General features: G+C 30.8%; 1 protein-coding gene across 5 annotated transcripts in view; it reads left to right on the forward strand.

Moving 5' to 3' along the window:
• Positions 1–22446, forward strand: part of ATP8A (ATPase phospholipid transporting 8A1) — a 139048-nt gene that overhangs the window by 42234 nt on the left and 74368 nt on the right. For 4 of the 5 annotated variants that reach the window (XM_088261695.1, XM_088261692.1, XM_088261694.1 and 1 more), the window contains exon 2: positions 2920–3328. The exons of the other annotated variant lie outside the window; for it this stretch is intronic. In XM_088261695.1, the coding sequence (XP_088117821.1) occupies positions 2968–3328 (361 nt within the window). In that variant the 5' untranslated portion in view covers positions 2920–2967. The remainder of the gene's footprint in view (positions 1–2919; positions 3329–22446) is intronic. 5 annotated transcript variants of the gene reach the window in all.

Below are 22446 nucleotides of genomic sequence, written 5' to 3' on the forward strand. Positions count from 1 at the left end.
TATCTTACTAATGTTACACCCAGGCTTCCACGAATGCGTGAACTTTTTATGTTGTCTCTAAGTGACACTCCAACTGACTATCTAAGCATTCGCATTTATTTACTTTTTGCGCTTTCCAGGATAAATATACTCGGTAATTGAGACATATCGCTCACTTCTTTCAACAACGTCATATATAAAAAACTTGATTTTTCAGGGGATCGTTTTTAAAGTTTAATAATAATAAAACCCTTATCCGCACCCCAATGGTGCATAGGGCACTGCGTCATATAAACGCAGTGTTATTTCGATCGTTTACACATGAAGGAAAGGTGATCAGCCCTCCGCTTCAGGTACCAGTCCAGGGTAACATTGAATAAATATTACAGTGAAAAAATCACTAATATTTATTTGACCCCCCTGGGAATCGAACCTAAAGTTTAAGAATATAATAATAAAGCCACTTATTGAAACGAATTTAAAGTTTAAGAATATAATAATAAAGCCACTATTGAACTTTTTATAAAAAAATCTGTGCGACAGATAAACCCTGAAGGTTTTTTCTCCATTTGAAAAATATTTAGTATACTTAAAAACAAAAAAAAACCTTTTCTTCAAAATGCAAAAACAACACTTTCTGCCCTGTAGCGGGTAAATATTAAGTTAAAAATATGCCGCTTTTCTGGGATACTTGTAGTATATTTTCTGGGCATTCCGAAAATATGCACAACTGAAAATTGACGATTATTGAGATATGACGTTGTTGAAAGGAGTGAGCGATATGTGTAGTTATTGGTTTTTTATTTTTATAGAAATAAATGTTATTGTTGTCACTCGTATACAATCGCATGTTGGGTTAAATTTTATCTACAATATATAGTATCACCGTAAGCATCAAGGCCATAATATCAGCGCCAACATTTGTTCGTAATATACCGAGCTTGTTCCATCTAGGTGTGTTAACCTTTGTGTATTTTCCGACTTTATTTCCTTTTCCCTTAAATGGATTTTTCACCTCAGTGTTTACCTAGTTCGTACTAAACGTTCATTTATTTACACCTGTAATGGCGACTTTATACTGTCTCCGAACACAACATTATCTGGGTACATCGTTAATTTTTATCTAGTCGTTTATAATTTAAGTAATGGTGCTTGCTCCAAGAAATGCCTTCTATACGTATATCGCTCATTTCGTGCAACAATGACGTAATTACACTTTTTTTAAACACGATAAATATATTAAAATGTGCGGAAAGAGTATTTGCATCGGGGGAAACATTGACAGAATTGATTTTTTGGTGAAATGCTGCGAGATGGCGCCATTGTAGAATTAAGTAAAATGACGCCATTTCTGTTGTTACAACGTCTGAATGTCATTTCTTGCAATATTTTTAAAAGTGTAATTACTCCATTTATGCACCAAATGAGCGATATGAAAATGGGTTCTATTATATCGCTCACTCCTTTCAAGAACGGTCATAAATAAAAAAAATGTCAATTTTCAGTTGTGCATGTTTTCGGAATGCCCAAAAAATGTACTTTACCCCAACAAAAGAGGCATATTTTTAACTTAATATTTACCCGCTACAAGGCAGAAAATGTTGTTTTTGCATTTTGAAGAAAAAGCATTGTTTAATTATTTTTTTTAATAACAAACATTTTCCAAATGGAGAAAAAACCTTCAGGTTTTACCTAAAAAGACCTGTTGCACAGTAAAAAGTTCAATAAGTAGCTTGATATTTATTTTTAATACATAGTGTTATATTTTTAAACATTAAAAATGTTCTCCTGAAAAATGAAGTTTTTTGGTATATGACGTTCTTGAAAGGAGTGAGCGATATATCTTATATCAAATACGTCAGCCTGCATCGGTATGATCCGAAATATTTATGAAACAAAAAATATTTTTTGACTACCAAATACATTTTCATGCGTATAAATAAGTTAACAGTAACGTATCGAATATTATCGGAAGCATTTAAAGATCGGATTGTATTTTTCTGAAAGTTATGTTTTTTTTTTTAAATCTGTCTTCTTTTCTTGATTATGATTGTTGTATTTTTAGTAAAACTACTATTTAGTATGTAAATAGTAATATTTTTGCCCCGGATTTTTCAAAGGATACTAGAAGCAACCAAAACAGCCTCTTAACGGGTTATTTTGAAATTAGATATTTACCCACAATTTTTAGAGACCATACCTAAAAGTTTAAAATGAATATTTATCTACGTGATAAATAGGATTTTATTACCAAACATTTTTCTACGTCAATTATTTTTTTATGTTTGATTAATTTTCATATTTTGACATACTGACATAATTCAATTCAGATATGTAACTAAAAATATTATACATATTTGCAAACAGGCGATAATGAATTTGAAATGAATTGATAGATTATATTTTTTCTTGAATGTTTTTCGCAGATACTTTGTGGCACATTTTTTTAAACTTTATAAAATTAAATAACTTAGTTTTAACCACTTTTTTTAAAAGTTGATAGATTATACATTGTTTATCATACTTACTTTCTTTCATAAGTACTTTCTTTTGGCAGTTTAGAAAGAAAAAAAAAACCCACTGAATTGACAATTAGAGGTTCAGTAAATAGATTTACATTCAGGGTAGCCCAAAAGTAATGATTTAGAGATTGTTGAGTTTGCTTCTGATACCTTAATCTGGTAAAACCACTCTTTTTATGCATTATTCATATTAACATTTTTCGGTTCATCAACATAACACGGAATGTATTTTTATTTTGCGTCAACATTGTCTTTGCACGGTTTTCGCATTTGATTTGCTGCTCATTTTCACGATTAGAATTAACACTGCCGGTGGATATGCTAACTCGTCAGGTGTCGGATTAACAATATAACGGGAAGCTTCTTAATACGCACGCGAGAGTGGACGAGGGTAATACAGAGTGGTCAATCGTCGCAGAACGGAGCGGAAGAGATGGAGCACCCATGAGCGGCAGGTAGGAGGCGGATGCCGGCGAGTCCGCCCCAACCGACCAGTCCCATATCTTCGTCCGTGGCCACCGGAGACTGGGTGTCTCTGAGCCCCATTTCGTCTCCCGGCAGCCTCTCGTCCGGCAGGATGCAGAGCCCCGCGAGGCCCGCCGCCTCGATCAGCGCGCACCTGCCGCCGCCCGAGCGGCAGGACGCCAGCCCGCCGCCGGTGCGCCCCCCGAGGAGGGCCGAGATGGAGCTGCGCAGGCTGCGCGTGCTGGACGCCCCGGCCCCCTTGCCCATTGCTCCGCAGCCGCCCCCGCAGCCCGAGCCGCCCGAGCCGCCACCCCCGCCCCGTACCAACGGAGTAGAAAACCAGGAGAATGCCGTCAAACGAGGTAATTTAGAACAAATTATCGACGTCATCTTTCGTATATTTTTATTAGTAGTTAAAGATACTACTTATTAACACGTTCGTGGCGTTCAATATGGGAAATCTCAGTGAGGGCACATTACCGTAATCCGTAATTTATAATTATGGATATGATGATAATAAATAAATAAATATATCGCGAACAGTCACGAGACGCTGACAAAATACCAATTTTCAAAACGCTAAAACTATATTATTAAAATTAAATATATTTTTGTAAATACCTACTAGTACCAACACACTGTTCTCTTTGTGTGTAGTATTCACGCGGGGCCCATGTTTATACTCGCTTTGAGACAGGAGAGTATAAACATCGTCGAGGGGACTAAAGCCGAATTTGACCCGCAAATTATAAATTCATGCGTGTTTGTACTTACTCATTTTTGTCATTCTTTTGTTCATTACACTTACAGAAAATGTTTTGTCTAGATTGTAAGAGGATACTTCCAACTACGCAATGATGCTTCTAAGCCACTTGATCATTTATTAGTATTAGTATGCTGCACCCAACGTGTTAAAGGCTTTTTAAAGTACGCAAACTGGTGCGACTATTTAAAAATTATCACTAAAGATCATTACCGTATGTGTAAATTCATAGTAAAATTGACATACAATTTCGATTCCACTTTCTATAAATTTCGCAACTTAATTAATAAAAAATTGCTTTGCATGAGAAGGTTTACCAAAAAGCCTAGATGCTTCTGTATCAGATCTGGGAATGCGGTGGGTCAGCTTTCAATACAGATCTTTAATACATGGTTTTATTTAAGTATGTATGTTTTACATAGTATTATGTTGTGTATAATGAGGGTTTATTTAATCGTGGGTCTTTAGGAATTGCGTCAACGTTATTCGCCGTAAATATTTTTATTAAATTTTCCGCATTAAAACAAGTAGGTGGGCAAACACGGTGATCATGTAAGGTTTCTTTCAGTTCTTGCAATGCCACTGTCCGGAACGGTTATATCTATAAACGACTAAACTGGTTAACACATCGTATATTTGATATTAATTTGTGTTTTCGTTTCAACCAAAATGCTAGTGCAAATTCTCATTTTCACTTATGCAGTGGTTTTTTTGTTATTTTATCTCGTCCGTATCATTGACTGGATCTCTGTGTACCGAGAGTTGCACATAAAAGCTTTGAATTTCGACGGTGTCAGTTCTCAGTGAACATGTTTTAGTAAAATTATTATTTTTAAAATTCTGACCGACATGAAGACTGGTACTTGAGCGTCGACTCGTGTGATATTTGTGTATTTCCGAAGAAGAAAAAGTTTTTCTGCTCAGTTCACTTTTTCTGGAAAATTATGACAAGGTATTATAAATTGTTACTTAAGTTGTTTGTATTATTGGTTTGACCCTTTCCGGACTAATGTTGTGTATGTCTCAATATCGATTTGGTCTTGGTAAAAAATAAGACTTTTATCCTAAATTTGTAATATAAATATAAAAAACAAAAATATTAAATATCATTGTTCTGTTTTCAAGCATTAAGTACAAGTACATATATTTTAAATTATAATATATTTATAATAAAACATAATTTACCGGAAAGGGTTTATACATCAAAAATTATTTTTAATTAAAAAATCTGAATATGAGTAAGTATATAACAGTTACAAAGAAATAATAAAAATAATTATATAATATTTTTATTATAATTTATTTGAAATCATATAACATATCGCTCACTCCTTTCAAGAACCTCATAAATCAAAATAATTGATTTTTCAGGAGAACGTTTTTAATGTTTGAAAATATAATACAATGTATTAAAAATAAATATCAAGCCACTTACTGAAGTTTTTACCGTGCAACATATCTTTTTAGGTAAAACCTGAAGGTTTTTTCTCCATTTGAAAAATATTTAGTTTATTTCAAAAAATAATTAAACAATACCTTTTCTTCAAAATGCAAAAACAACACTTTCTGCCCTGTAGCGGGTAAATATTAAGTTAAAAATATGCCTCTTTTTCTGGGATATAGTACATTTTCTGGGCATTCCGAAAATATGCACAACTGAAAATTGACGTTTTTTGATTTATGACGTTCTTGAAAGGAGTGAGCGATATGTATATTCTGTCGCTTTCCTAATTTTTCGTATCAATCACCATTTAACTGATTTATTTATTATAAGATAATTCATATAACTCTTTTTTTACTTGATATTTTCATTCAAACCCTTATCCGCACCCCAATGGTGCATAGGGCACTGCATCATATAAACGCAGTGTTATCTTGATAGTTAACATATGAAGGAAAGGTGATCAGCCCTCCGCTTCCGGTACCAATCCAAGATAATATTGAATAAATATAAGACTGAAAAAATCACTTTTTTTTATTTGACCCCCCCTGGGAATCGAACCCGGGACTTCCAGTAGGTAGCCGAGCGTGCTGACCATTACACTACGGAGGCGGACTTGATATAGAGTAAATAAATAAATTGTACCGCTTACAACTAAATATATATATATATATATATATATATATATATATATATATATATATATATATATATATATATATATATATATATATATATATATATATATATATATATATATATATATATATATATATATATATATATATATATATATATAAATATAAATATATATATATATATACATATATATATATATATATATATATATATATATATATATATATATATATATATAATATATATATATATATATATATATATATATATATATATATATATATATATATATATATATATATATATATATATATATAAATATATATATATATATATAAATATATATATTTAAAACTGGTACTTACAAGTAGATCAAGTTAAAAGGCAACCCTTACCACGGAACTCTACCCGAATAATTATACGTTTCTATCTTGTTAAAAGACTAAAAATACTAAAATACCTTCTTATTCCTGCAAAAAAAAAACTGATGACGTCAGTTGAGACCTTGCTGATTCGTGCGTGATGCTCTACTATACTTTTTTAGATCCACACAATTAAGTGTGTATATTTTCTACCTCCCGTCCTGTCACTCGGTTGAACTTCAAATGTCACGTGCTCGAGAAATGCTTTCAACATAATATGTCAACTAGTGACAGAAGTGGACTTTCGATAAAAAAATATTCTTACCATCTCTAGGAACTTCAATAAAATGTTTTTTTTTGGTACTAAATTTAGTATCTACCAACCCTAATTAGGGTTGTCAGTCGCCAATGTCCCAGACATGTCACCGTTATTCGGTAGTGATACATACTACTGACAGTGGTGTCCCGATGGTCCGAAAAATGTACCGATATTCTGTAAGTTACAGATTTTTACACGAGGTGTGAAATTCTGAAAAAAATGGAGCATTAATTATTTTCCCCCATAGTGTTGAGGCGCTTGAGGAGTCCTGACTAATTTCTGAGAATTATAATTTAATTTTATTAACAATATCGACCCAGGCCGCCACAGTTTTTCTCATCCTTGAAAAATCACAAATAACTTTTTTTTAAATACCAGAATGTCCCGGTTATTGCTCCTTAAAAATTCTGAAAAGAATGTAGATCAAAGGGAGAGTGTCCTGACATTACGCGTAAATATAAAATTCATTTACCTAAGTAATTTCATTGCTGACTTAGAATCATTGAACTGTATGAATTCATGTCTTTTGCGAGATAGCGAGTGTTTGGCCTAGAATTTTCACTCATGAATAACATAAAATTATAGTAACTTTAAATTTAATAAGTAAATCCACTCACGAGGAGGTATTGGCTACATAACTTGTTAAGTTGAAGCCTAAGTTGTTCCATGATAAGCGGTGTTGCATAAATCGTAGCTAGATTTCAGAGTCACTTGAACGTAAGGTAATCAAAACATCCGCTTAAATTAACTTTATAAAAAAAGTTTATTTTTATTTTTATAATATCCTTTGTACTTAATACACAAATTCGTTCACGAAAGCAGTGAAAGCTCACCGACTCCATTAAAACTTTTCTATGTTGTTAGTGAATATGAAATTACCACTCGCCACATGATTAAATATTAGAAAACGATAATGGATAAAATATTGGCTCATTTTTCAGCGGATTCAACAATACTTTGAAAATAGAGGTCAACCTAACAAACAATTTATATATTAAATGTTAAAATCAAACACTTAATTTTTGAGTCTACTAAACTGTATTTTATTGTTAAAAAACACAAAAATTAATTTGTGTCAACTGTTTCGCCTTTTTTCGCAGATACTTTGTGGCACATTTTATGAACTTTATAAAACTAAACAACTTTGTTTTAACCACTTATTATTAGTACTCTTTAACCTACCGGTTTCAACAAGAACCTTGTCATCATCAGAGATTATTAAATTCTAAAACATTAAAAACATTAAAATACCCATAATTAATTACAATCCCTTACCAAAAACTAAGTCCTAAATGTTATTGTGCATTGCGTAGCAACTCCAAATAACAACCAATGGAATCACCCAAAAAACAGTATGAAGCCGCGCACGCATACGTAAAGTGGAACACACACACAAACAAATGTTTTTTTTAATGATTGAAAGAAATAACATTTAACTTATTTAGTATAACTTAACGGCGTTCCAATCACGTGTATTACCGAGTGAAGAAAAGATGTAAGTTTTTTTTTCTACTTTCCAAAATGAAAGACCAATCCTCTTAAACGTTTTGTAAATACCGCCCCCAAGCCTTTCATGTCATAACGACATTATGTTTTTTCATTCGTGGTGAATTTGTCGTGGAATAAAAATTATCGATATGTTGTCAAAGTACTTTGATAATCATGATTCGTATTTATTATTTATATCCCATTTCTCAATGAGACAAAATTAAACATAATAATATATGCTCGTGAGTGGTGGATACGATCGATATTCAACGGCAAATAGGCCATTATTTATGAAAAATATTTGTATATTTATGAAAAGTTGCTTGGAATTTATTAAATGACAAAAGAAAGCTTTTTTGACGACATTCACTAAACAAATCAAATACAGTCGATTACTATTGTAGTTTTTTCTTGTTGATTATAGTAAAAACTTTCTAAAAAAATCTAAAGTTCTATGCTGAAAGCTGTAGACCAGCGGTCGGGGAACTGGAGTAAATTACCCCAAATGGGGTAAAAATAATTATTTTGGGGTAATAAGGAATTTTTTCTTGTTTGCTATTTCATAAATGTGTTAGTATTATTACAAACTTAAACAAATCAGATATCGATTTAACGCTAAAGACTATTCGAATCGCTCTTACATCAAAGAGTCCCAATTTTGAAGTAATTGTATCAAACATTAAGCAACATCATTTCTCCAAAAACTGAAAAGGAAACCTGGAAACCTGAATTTTCATTTGAACCAATTTGAGAATTTTATTTTGTTTGCCTATTACACACTTACTATTTTCATGTATTTATTTATTTATTTTTCGTGTAAATTATTTCAAGTTTTATTTGAAATATACATTGATTGTCTTCTTTTCAAAATAAGGGTAGGGGTATCGACTTTCGCAAAAATTTTGGGGTAATGCTTAAAAAAGTTCCCCTACCGCTGCTGTAGACGGTAAACTTTTGTACTTATCGTAAGGTTCGATTCACAATATAATTGAAAAATTACTTATAAGTTATTTGAAATTTCAAAATCAGTTCAGTTTTTAATGTTAAAACCTGGGTCTTTCAACACAGGTGTTCTAATTGAATTGCCAATCAAATAATTACCAGTTTTTACTATTTCATATATGTACATTATTATTAAATAGATTCGTACTTGAGAAGCATTAAACTTTAAGTGCAATCGGCACAATGACTGTACTGAAAAGCTTTTTATTTAAAAAGTTCAATCATTATATTTTGCAGTGTCTAAAATAAAGCAAATAGAATTTGAGTCATTTACCAATTGTTTTATTTTTAAAATTCAGATTAATGTATGGAAAGAAATTATAAATACAATGAAGCGACTTTAAAAAAATGATAAGAATTAAACTTACTGTGATATGCTTCTCAGGTACTCAAATATACTGTTTAATGTCGTTTATTTTTCAGAAACAAGTACGAGTATTAGATAATTTTTAGATTGAATTCTTAATGAGAAATAGAAATTACTTATCGGGAATATTATATATAAATATGACTTATCTAATAAGTTTTGAAAAATATATAAATAATTGATATATTTTTAGGTTAATTCTATTCATTAAAAGCACGTGTATATGTGGTGATGGAATTCAGGTGCTTATTTGATTATATGCTCAGTCAAGTGCACGGAAAATCTATGCATAATGTAACATGGAATACATTGTTACAGTAAACATGTTATATTACTCTAAAAACACAGTTTGCTCGTTTGTTTTGATACATTGTTGTGAATAACAAATATGGAAAATCTAATAACGTGTATACTTTTCTAAGACCCAATATATGTACGTTAAATTTGCAGCTTAATTTTCTCTAAACCCTGGAAACATTTAACGTGATTGTTTTTTTTAATTATTTTAAAACAATAGTTTTTTTTCAAAATAAATGTAAGGTTTTGAAAAGAAAAGAGTTATTGAAAGGTAAGGAGTTAATTTTTTTCAGTATATTTTCTTAAAAAATATCAAATTTCAATATATGGTACGTACATTTTAAAAAGACAAATTGAGTGTGAACACACGTCTAAACCTCAGCGTGGCCGAACGCGTTGTGATTTAAACGTTTGAGATCTAGGCCTTATAATAACACAAACTTTATATAGCAGATCATCGGATTTTTCTAAATATTTGAAAAATACAGTAAGATGGTTTAAGAAAATCTTTGTCAAATGGAGATCTATGAACACCTATGTAGTACAGCAAGGTAACGAAGTAATACTTGGTACAAAACAAAACTGAAAGCGTAATTTCATGCAATAGCTATTTATATTCGAGATTATTTATTTACAGCTGTTGTTTTCAAGAATAACTATTGTATTTATATGTTATTATCTAATTCATATGACCTATTTAATGTTTAACCTCGAATCGAAAGATCTTTATAAAAAAGTGAATCCTTACTCCCCTAGCTCATTTTTTCCAGTGAATCTCCCGCGCTAAGGACCCATGATGTAAAATAAAATAACCTAGTAGTTTTTCCACATTAATTTTATTTAACCAGCTTACAATAAAATTCATGTGGAAAAAAACTAGTGTTATTTCATTCTATAAAATGCAGTTCCACCAAGAAATGTCAGTACAAAACTTAAACCCATGATGTACTATAAAATTTTAGTCTTTTTCAATTTTTTCTGTGCTTTCGTATTTTGCACAGAAACTGCAGTTTATTTAAAAGGTTGTTAAATTGATTTTCATTTAGATTTTTTTTTATTCGTGACTAATATTAGATGAAAAAATATCGCTTTTCTCTCTAAAAATAACAACACTCGTGATACCTACGCTAAAAATTATGAAATCTACAGAAGAATGACAGATAGAAGATGCGTAGGCATACCTTTTTCAACTTTATTTTTGTGTCGTTAAAAATTTATCCTTATTTTTTTTAAGGGCGAACTTTGATGTTAAATAAATTTCTTACCGCCCTACCGTCAAGTCAGGTGCTAGGATCTCTAATTTAAAAACTTCTCAAGGATATTTTTGTGAAACGTTCAGGAAGCGTTTTTACTTAGTCACGTAATTGTTTTTGGCAGACAATGCTTCGAAAATAGATATGAAATATTTTCCAAACACTTATCAAAGGGTTGTCGTGAAACGCGGCCTTTTGGTTTCGGAATTAAGAAAAATACACGATTTTTGACACGTCTGTTGTTGAGTCCTTTGAAGGAAATACTTTGATTTTCATTGTACTGGCACACTTTGTCTTTTTATCTTGAGATGACTTAAAAATTCACGGCTGCGCGAAACTAGAAAGCATTCCGTGATTTTCTTTCTTTATTCTGGGCGCGTGTGCTGTGTACTGTATTGAATTACCGCTTACTTAGTATCCGCTAAGGCTTCGAAATTCAATATCCGCCTTTGTGTTCGATCGACAGGGTAGGAAGGTTGCTCACTAGAGTACGCACTGCTTAAGGAGGCCTTCATGTTATATTTCAGATTTGAGCGCATTAATTTGCGAAATAATTCCCATTTCGCCTTTTTATTAAAAAAAAAAAAACTTTTGCGAAACTCAAAAACAAGTAAAACATTAGATTCCTAGGTTTTAAACCATGCTCCATCAATATTTAATATTTTACGTATTTTATTCTCATGTCACTCCTATCGGAGGTTGGCGAACATCTCTTTAAACTCCACACGATCCTGGGCCAGCCTGATGAGGGTTGCTGCCTCAGGTATTTTAAACCACTGCCGAAGATTTTTGAGGCATGATGTTCTTTTACGCCCTAAGCCCCGTCTACCCTCTACCTTTCTTTCTACTAAAAGCTGTAGAATGGCATATTTTTCTCAACCGAATATGTGGCCAAATTATGTGGCTTTTCGTCTTTTGACAGTGGTAAGTTCTCTATCTTAACATTTTACATTTTACGTATAATGAGAGTAATGCGTTTTCTTTAGCCCATAGGTTGGCAAAGTGTGGCTCGGGAGCCCCTTGCGGCTCTTTGACTTTAAGTGCGGCTCCGGCACAATTATCCGCGGGAAGGTTCTTTGACTCTACGTATTCATGCGAAGAGTATTTTAAAAGCATGAACTTTATTAAAAGCAAACTGAGAAATCGTCTTCTTTATGAGAACCTAGAAACGTACCAAGTACTGACTTGATCAAACTTTCAAAGGAGATGTAAGGACATTTGCAAGGACATTATTCGCAATAAGTATTGTTTTTATGGATACCTTACTTTCAAAAGATTTTTTATCAATGAATGAAATCCTTATTTAGTGTAAAATTAAGTTTTATTAACTGTACTCGTAATTTAATAAAGATCTAAAATTAAGGTGTACTAGAATTGGAAATGGATTTGGCTTTCAATATTTTTTTCAATCATTGTGATGTGCATATTTGGCTATGTGACTAATAAGTTTGCCAACCACTGCTATAGCTAATGCATATATTTTTTTAATTAAAAAAATAATATTCTTCTAATTACAACCGAATGGTGCATAGAAAACTACATAGTGTTGATACAGTGTTTTCTTAATCATTAATTACATGAAGGCAAAGTGATCATTAGGAGTCCGGGGTGATATAGTGAAAAATTAATGATATTTATTTTGATCTTTTTGGAAATCGTACCGGGATCTTTAGCATGGTAGCCAGAATAATGCATTTTACCTGTCATAAATATCTTTAACCAAACGACCCGTGTTCTGAGATTACTGTAGTAGTACGTACTGTAATACTATTATATAAAATTTATTATGTAAAATCGAAATTTTTTTAAATGTGCACACAATATTATTAAATATTACAAAATTATTTCAATTGGATTAAATATTTTAAAGAAAATCATTGTATTTTGGTTTGTATTCACTGTTTTCGCTAGCATGACAATGAGTCCGTAATACGGGCGATTACACACAGTGATCTATTTTTAACTATTCGCTACATTTAAATAATGTTTAATGTGGCTTCCTCGTATCTTAGTATTGTGTCACGTGTAGGTACCTATTTACGAAATTATCTATACATTGAATGACACAGATGCAGAAAGCATCTTGCGACTGGTTTGTGCATGGGATATGATGCCGTTTATACACTTTCCAAACGGACATGCAATCGTGTAGAGTTACAATGTGTAACATATAACATGCTTGGCATTCGATTTTCAGTATTTCTGATGACCGTCAGTAGTAGCACGTAGCTCTGTGATTTTGTGCTGTTTTTATTAATTTATCAACTATCAGTTAAAATGCAGTTTGCAGAAATGTTTATCATAATCAGAACCACTTTGGTAATAACGTTTCTATATACGAATACGTGAGTTTTGGTGAATCCACAGTGTAATATACATACACATCGAGTAACATACCTTTAAGAGTTTACAGTTATAATTAATACCTAAGGTTTTATCAATGTAGTTTTGGTTTTTAAAAAAATACGTCTTTCGTTTGTTGAATGAAAATTTTAAATTATATTTACTTTGTTATATGTGCTATTTTTAGTTTGTTTGTAAATGAAAAAAACAATCTATATACGACGTACGTAAATTTATTTGGTGAAGTGTGTCGCCTACTTTCAAAATCCGCCAGATCCATGTAAGTCGATTTTGCAAAAAATGTAAAATCCTAAATTCTCTATTTCATAATATTTTATATTTATGTTACCGGGAGGTAACATAAATATAAAATATTATGAAATAGAGAATTTTTCAATATTTTTGAATTTTTTTTCAGTATTTAAAAAAAACACGAGACACAAATCAATAATGACGTCATCTTAATTTTTGACCTATCCCCGCTCTCTGATTAGCCGATATGGGTCAGAAGGCAAGTTTCATGAATATAGCGGAATTTGAAATACACCGCTGTTTTTAAGTATTTTTAGCAGGGTTTTCAAGTATATAAATATTTTAAAAATAAAACCCACAATCGGCTTTCCGATAGAGTATTTATTTTTAAATCTTATAAAATTGGATCTGGCTGATTTTGAAAGTAGACGACACAAGTCATAATACCTAAGATTTGATCAATGTACTTTTGAAAATTTTCTATCATTTTTACTTATTTATAAATTTTGTTTCATTTGTAATTGAAAAAACGTTTCTATATACGACATACGCGAGTTGATTTTGCGAAGTCTTAATAATAATGTACATATCGAGCATTTAAGAGTTTACAGTCATAATACCTAAGATTTTATCAATGCAGTTTTGATATTGAAAGAAAAATACCGTTTTTGTGTGTTACTAATCAAAATTGTGTATTATTTTAACTTTGTTATAACTATGTAGGTATTATGTTTATATTGTTCAGAATATTTGTCGTGTTGTTTTAAACATATTAATTTTCCACGTATCGATTTTGGGAATTTTTCTATCATGAAAATTAGACGCAAATTGAGTTAGCTGCTTGCTGATAATTTTGTTTATTTGTGATATTCAGCGTTATTGCAATGGACCCTTTATATGTTTGTTCACGGTTCTCTTACGATGAATTTTACTGTATTCTGTGCGGTGTTACCGGGTTCTGAACATAATTCTCTTTGTATAACTTCTAATATTATTAAAAGTTTTTGTATGCGACGAATAGTTTTCGTAGTGTGCTACGTTCCGTGACGTATGTTGGCAGTGCCATATTACATGTTGATAAGTGCACGTATTTGAAGTTCCGAGCCGGGGATAATGGTCCGCCGGGGTGTTGTTCCTTATATACAATACACCTTGTTATATATCGGCATTGTACGGTGTCCATATATCGCTCACTCAAGAACGTCATAAATCAAAAAACTTCATTTTCAGGAGAACGTTTTTAAAGTTTAAAAAAATAAAACAATGTATTAAAAATAAATATCAAGCCACTTATTGAACTTTTTACTGTGCAACAGATCTTTTTAGGTTAAACCTGAAGGTTTTTTCTCCATTTGAAATATATTTAATTTATTAAAAAAAATAATTTAACAATACCTTTTCTACAAAATGAAAAAAAACAAACACTTTCTGCCCTGTAGCGGGTAAATATTGAGTTAAAAATATGCCGCTTTTGCTGGGGTATAGTACATTTTCTGGGCATTCCGAAAACATGCACAACTGAAAATTGATGATTTTTGATTTATGACGTTCTTGAAAGGAGTGAGCGATATATTTCATCTATTGCAGTATTTTCTAGGAGTGGAGTACCTATAACTCACACTTTACCACAACAATGCCGAGTATTCGTCACGGGCTAGAAGTATACCGGTCCACTGATTGTAGACCTTGATTCAAATCACAAAATCATAATGTGATTGTCTTCAAATGATTTCGACTATTTTGACCTCATCGTAAGGTCGAATAGGTATACAAACAATACCAATTCTCAATAATTCCAATTTATCATCGGTTGGGTTCTGATTAAATTTATATTCATTGGAATCATGACATAAATATAAACTTATTAATTATTATTTCAGGTTATAACGCAATAATTATTCAGTCGAACTAATGAAACTATTTCGTCATATTCGTATACAAACGTTGTGTTTTTCTGTGCTAAATATCATACATTATAGTATTATTTTTATACTTGAAGTATAGGTAATAATACTTTTGACGACACAGTTCAATAAACAATAAAAAATACAATCAGCATATATCGCTCACTCATTTCAACAACGTAATATATCAAAAAACACCAATTTTCAGTTGTGCATGTTTTCAGAATGCCCAGAAAATGTACTATATCCCAGCAAGAGCGGCATATTTTTAACTTAATATTTACCCGCTATAGGGCAGAAAGTGTTGTTTTTGCATTTTGAAGAAATGGTATCGTTTAATTATTATTTTAAATAAACTAAATATTTTTCAAATGGAGAAAAAACATTCAGGATTTACCTGAAAAGATCTGTTGCACACTAAGAAGTTCAATAAGGGGCCTGGTATTTATTTTTAATACATTTCATTATATTCTTAAACTTTAAAAACGATCTCCTGAAAAATCTAGTTTTTTGATATATGACGTTGTATATATATATATATATATATATATATATATATATATATATATATATAATATATATATATATAAATATATATATATATATATATATATATAAATATATATATATATAAATATATATATATATATATATATATATATATATATATATATATATATATATATATATATATATATATATATATATATATATATATATATATATATATATATATATATATATATATATATATATATATATATATATATATATATATATATATATATATATATATATATATATATATATATATATATATATATATATATATATATATAAATATATATATATATATATATATATATATATATATATATATATATATATATATATATATATATATATATATATATATATATATATATATATATATATATGTATATATATATATATATATAAGTATATATATTCTATTTGAAAAAAAGGTTTTTGTAATTTTACTTATTAATAGATTTATATTATCCACTGACACTTCGTGATGGAATTGCATTTTTAATTTATTATTAGATTAAAACCAATATTTTTAGCTTTTCCACTTTTTTATTTGACCAGCGACCGGGTTTCGTCGTTACCGACATCATCAGACTGGTGAGAGGCTTTACAAATTTGTATGTTATATATAAAAGAAGGCAGGAGTTGATAACCATGATTTGATATAATTTTATGAGAAATTAATTTTAATTTTAGTGAATTTAAGTATTGTATGATATTTTAAATATTTTTTTTATAAAGGTTTTTTGTATTGAAAGCACGATTTTATATAAAGTTAAAATAGATTTGTATTTTTTGTAAATGAATTTAAATTATGTAACGAGGTATCAGGAAATGCTGGTTGACGGCTCCTTCCACTAAGCTGTGGTTGTCCGGGGGGAGTCCGAAGTTCTCTGAAATGTAAATTTCCCGGCAGTCATTTCTTATCGACAAGACATTAAGGCATCTATTGTTTCTTTTCTAATGGGTAAAGTAAGGGAGAATGAATGTGTGTTACTTGATCATTTAATATGTCTTTATTATGACAATTTTTTAATCTATTTATTTCCAAAATTTCGAGCCTATCTAATTTTTTACCTTTACTACATTTGTGTAAGATTTTTACATTAAAATTTTTATCGAAATCATGATTTGACTCTATCAAGTGGTTTGCAAAAGTGGAGTTTTCTTTTTTATTTCTCCAACTTTGGACATGTTCGTTTATTCTTATTTTAAACGATCGTCCTGTTTGCCCCACGTATTCAGCACTGCATGATCCACAACTTAATAAATATGAGCCTGAATTTGTTTCTTTTTCCCTTTTATCTTTATTATTAATTAGTATCTTCCCCAGATTTGAATTATTATAAAAGGCTATGGAACATTCATCTTTGTTCGCTAGTTTTCCGATTCTGTTGCTACTATCCCCTATAAAAGATAATTTAGCCCATTTTTTAACTACTTTTGAAGTCTCTGTAATGAGAGCTTTATTTAATTGAGATGTTGCAAGTCTCTTTTGTTTTTTCCTAATTAATTGATCAATTAAACCACATTCATAACCGTTATTGGAGGCTATCGTCTTTATGATATTAAGTTCAGAGTTGTAATTATCATTATTTAATGGGACATACAACAGCCTATGAATTAAACTATGAAATACAGCGAGTTTATGGGAAATATGATGCTTAGATTTGTTATGAATGATGTTATCGCTGTATGTGGGTTTTCTGTAAATCGCAAATTCTAATTTATTGTTTTCGATGCTAATTTTTAAATCAAGGAAATTTATTACTTTACCGCCCAGTTCCATAGTGAATTGAATTGATTTATTAATTTTATTTATTTCTGTTAGGAAAATGTCTAATTGTCTTTGGCTTCCTGACCATACAATTAGTATATCATCGACGTAGCGGCGATAAAATTTAACGTTTTTGAAAGATTTTAATTTTGTAATGGATTTTTCCATATGATCCATGAATATTTCAGCAAGGATCGGTGAAATGGGGCTTCCCATAGCTAAACCTGATTTTTGTACATAATATTTATTATCGAATTGAAAGTAGTTTTGATCTATACAGGTTTTAATTAAGTTACTAATATCTTTTTTCATTATTGGATTTGTTCCTTTTACATCCATAATATCATTAATTACTACTTTAAGTTCATCTGTTGGAAAACTTGTATAACGCTCATAAAAGACGATTTTCATGCCCGTAGACTCACGGCCATGAACCCTCAATGTCCACGCCTTTATGGACAACCGAAAGTTCACAAAAAAGATATGCCGGTAAGACCTGTAGTGTCATATACTTCAGCACCTGCTTATAAATTAGCCAAATTTGGAAACCACGTCATCAAAAATATTTTGAAATTTAAACCTAGTTATGGAATCCAAAATTCATTAGAATTAATAGATAACCTTAAAAACGTAGCAATTTCAGAAAATCTTACCCTCGTGTCTTTTGATGTTGTTAGTTTATTCACTAATGTTCCAACAGATGAACTTAAAGTAGTAATTAATGATATTATGGATGTAAAAGGAACAAATCCAATAATGAAAAAAGATATTAGTAACTTAATTAAAACCTGTATAGATCAAAACTACTTTCAATTCGATAATAAATATTATGTACAAAAATCAGGTTTAGCTATGGGAAGCCCCATTTCACCGATCCTTGCTGAAATATTCATGGATCATATGGAAAAATCCATTACAAAATTAAAATCTTTCAAAAACGTTAAATTTTATCGCCGCTACGTCGATGATATACTAATTGTATGGTCAGGAAGCCAAAGACAATTAGACATTTTCCTAACAGAAATAAATAAAATTAATAAATCAATTCAATTCACTATGGAACTGGGCGGTAAAGTAATAAATTTCCTTGATTTAAAAATTAGCATCGAAAACAATAAATTAGAATTTGCGATTTACAGAAAACCCACATACAGCGATAACATCATTCATAACAAATCTAAGCATCATATTTCCCATAAACTCGCTGTATTTCATAGTTTAATTCATAGGCTGTTGTATGTCCCATTAAATAATGATAATTACAACTCTGAACTTAATATCATAAAGACGATAGCCTCCAATAACGGTTATGAATGTGGTTTAATTGATCAATTAATTAGGAAAAAACAAAAGAGACTTGCAACATCTCAATTAAATAAAGCTCTCATTACAGAGACTTCAAAAGTAGTTAAAAAATGGGCTAAATTATCTTTTATAGGGGATAGTAGCAACAGAATCGGAAAACTAGCGAACAAAGATGAATGTTCCATAGCCTTTTATAATAATTCAAATCTGGGGAAGATACTAATTAATAATAAAGATAAAAGGGAAAAAGAAACAAATTCAGGCTCATATTTATTAAGTTGTGGATCATGCAGTGCTGAATACGTGGGGCAAACAGGACGATCGTTTAAAATAAGAATAAACGAACATGTCCAAAGTTGGAGAAATAAAAAAGAAAACTCCACTTTTGCAAACCACTTGATAGAGTCAAATCATGATTTCGATAAAAATTTTAATGTAAAAATCTTACACAAATGTAGTAAAGGTAAAAAATTAGATAGGCTCGAAATTTTGGAAATAAATAGATTAAAAAATTGTCATAATAAAGACATATTAAATGATCAAGTAACACACATTCATTCTCCCTTACTTTACCCATTAGAAAAGAAACAATAGATGCCTTAATGTCTTGTCGATAAGAAATGACTGCCGGGAAATTTACATTTCAGAGAACTTCGGACTCCCCCCGGACAACCACAGCTTAGTGGAAGGAGCCGTCAACCAGCATTTCCTGATACCTCGTTACATAATTTAAATTCATTTACAAAAAATACAAATCTATTTTAACTTTATATAAAATCGTGCTTTCAATACAAAAAACCTTTATAAAAAAAATATTTAAAATATCATACAATACTTAAATTCACTAAAATTAAAATTAATTTCTCATAAAATTATATCAAATCATGGTTATCAACTCCTGCCTTCTTTTATATATAACATACAAATTTGTAAAGCCTCTCACCAGTCTGATGATGTCGGTAACGACGAAACCCGGTCGCTGGTCAAATAAAAAAGTGGAAAAGCTAAAAATATTGGTTTTAATCTAATAATAAATTAATTTTACTTAATTTATTATTTTACTTTTTTGTTCGGTCCAGACAACGGCCTATTTGAGGTAATGTGGTGATCGTGCTAAAATGGAGTTGGTCAATCGCGTGGAGGGGAGATTCCAATTTCGGAGGAGACGCTTTAATGGTACTTTTTGTTTTTCTTAGTGTTTTGTTTCCAGTATCCTTAAAATTCCCACTAGATACCCATATCATTAGATTTTCCAAAAACATTTGTTTTATTGAATAAGCATCGTCGTTCCTAAAACTATTTGAAATTAAGTAAGAATACATTATTTAGAAATTCGTCTTAAATTTGATGTAGGTATTTTTTATGTGCTGAAATATTTGTTTATGATAGTGTTATACTTGTAGCAAGGGGCGTGTATTCCATGCGGGAACACATCCAGTACCTACCCTTTCTTACTAAGTAGTGCCTACCTCACCTTATCTTACTACCCACCTCTACTGCTTACCCTGATTAAAAACTCAGTGGACGCCACTGCTTGCAGCATTTCGTCGCCAATACTGCGAGAACACGTACCTAATTTTTGCTATCTTTCTTACCATCAATGCATTCTTTTAAATGAATATAAGTCTTTATTTTAAACGGGTTTTTTATTTCATATTGAAAATAATGATTAAAATTAATTTTAAAAAGTTGATAACATAAGTGATCGCAAATGTAATAAGGTTGCTCTTATCAAGATATAAGCAGTTTTATTTTGTATTATTTATTATTATTATTTTATTTTAAATTAATATTTAAATTCATTATTGTAACTGCAGACAGTTGGTAGAATTCCATATTTAATTGTTGGGTAATATATCCAAAATAAAACAAGGTTTTTTGGATTGAATTCTACATTTATTTATGTATATGTTAAAACGTGACGCGTTTCGTCTTCTAAGGACATTATCAAACACGTTTGGAGTAGTTTTTTATATCAAACACGTTTGGAGGAGTGTTTGATAATGTCATAAGAAGACGAAACACGTCACGTATTAACATATACATAAATAAATGTAGAATTCAATCCAATAAAGCTTGTTTTATTTTAAATATATTACCCAACAATATAACATTTCATTAATGGCAATAATTTAACTCAATAATTAAAATCTAACTAACTGTAAAAGTTATTAACTTTGTCGCCTAGCATAGTACGAATCTTGTGTATTTTTTTAAAATTTGTTAGTCTTACGATTTTATATTTCCATTAAATTCGTTAGCTAAACTGGCAGTACACAATGGAGTTCTGGTTCCAACCCTTATGTATGGAAGCGAAGCATGGAGTTGGCAAAAGAAGGATGAAAGCAGACTGAATGCAGTCGAAATGCGATCGCTCAGACGAATGTGTGGCAAAACGATGTTTGATAGATTTTCGAATGATGAAATAAGGAAAGAATGTAAGGCTGAGATAAGCATTATCGATAAAATTAAGAAAGGTGTGTTGAGATGGTTTGGACATGTGGAGCGTATGAGTGAAGAAAGAACGGTTAAACAAATTTATGAGGCGAATGTAGTTGGAAAAAGAAGCAGAGGACGACCGAGGAAAACTTGACACAATCAGGTATGTCAAATACTTGAAAGTGGCCGGGTCAGGAGTCGTAATAATCGTCGGGTATGTATGAGGAGATGCATGAATGTAGAAGAGGCAAAGAATGTTTGCAAAGACCGAGTGGTTTGGCGTTCGATTCTCTCTGCCTACCCCTGCGGGGAAGCGGCGTGATGGTTAGTTAGTTAGTTAGTTAGTTTAAATTCGTTCTGATACTCAACATTTCACATTTATTATGTTTCCAGGCGATGGTAGAGATATTCCTCAGCCAAACGATTACGAAAATGAGTAATATCGACGTATGCTTTACATCCCTAAAAATGTATTATGTTGGTATGATTAAATTGTGTTTTGTGTTGGTAGATTTTGCTGTTATTATGTTTATGTTTGTTTTCCCGTCTTTTCACATGATTGTGTCTCTATTCTAATGTGTAAAGGCAAATAGCCGCAAGTTAAAAACAGTGGTTTTGAGATAAACGAGTTTAATATTATTTTTTGACATCTCATCAAAGATGAAGAAGAATATGGAAGTCTGGGCATTTACGGGGCTGAAGACCGTCATAGGCTGGTTTAAGTGATCACTTTACACACGTGTAGCATTCACCAATTCCACCCATTATTGACAACCACACTACTCAAATTCTTGGAAGTTCTATATATATATGAACCAATTTAGAAACCTTGTTCTTGAATCACTAGAACTTCACTAGAGACATCTATTGGTGAGATGTAAAGAAGCTTTTTACTAAGCAGAAACTCTTTATTAGTATGTGAGGTCCGAATCCTGGATTATAATCACACACATGAGAAACGCCAGAAAATACCATTT

This window comes from Brachycentrus maculatus, unplaced genomic scaffold (assembly GCF_059751285.1).
Source record: "Brachycentrus maculatus isolate JH-2025_06_01 unplaced genomic scaffold, ASM5975128v1 h1tg000166l, whole genome shotgun sequence".
NCBI lineage: Eukaryota > Metazoa > Arthropoda > Insecta > Trichoptera > Brachycentridae > Brachycentrus > Brachycentrus maculatus.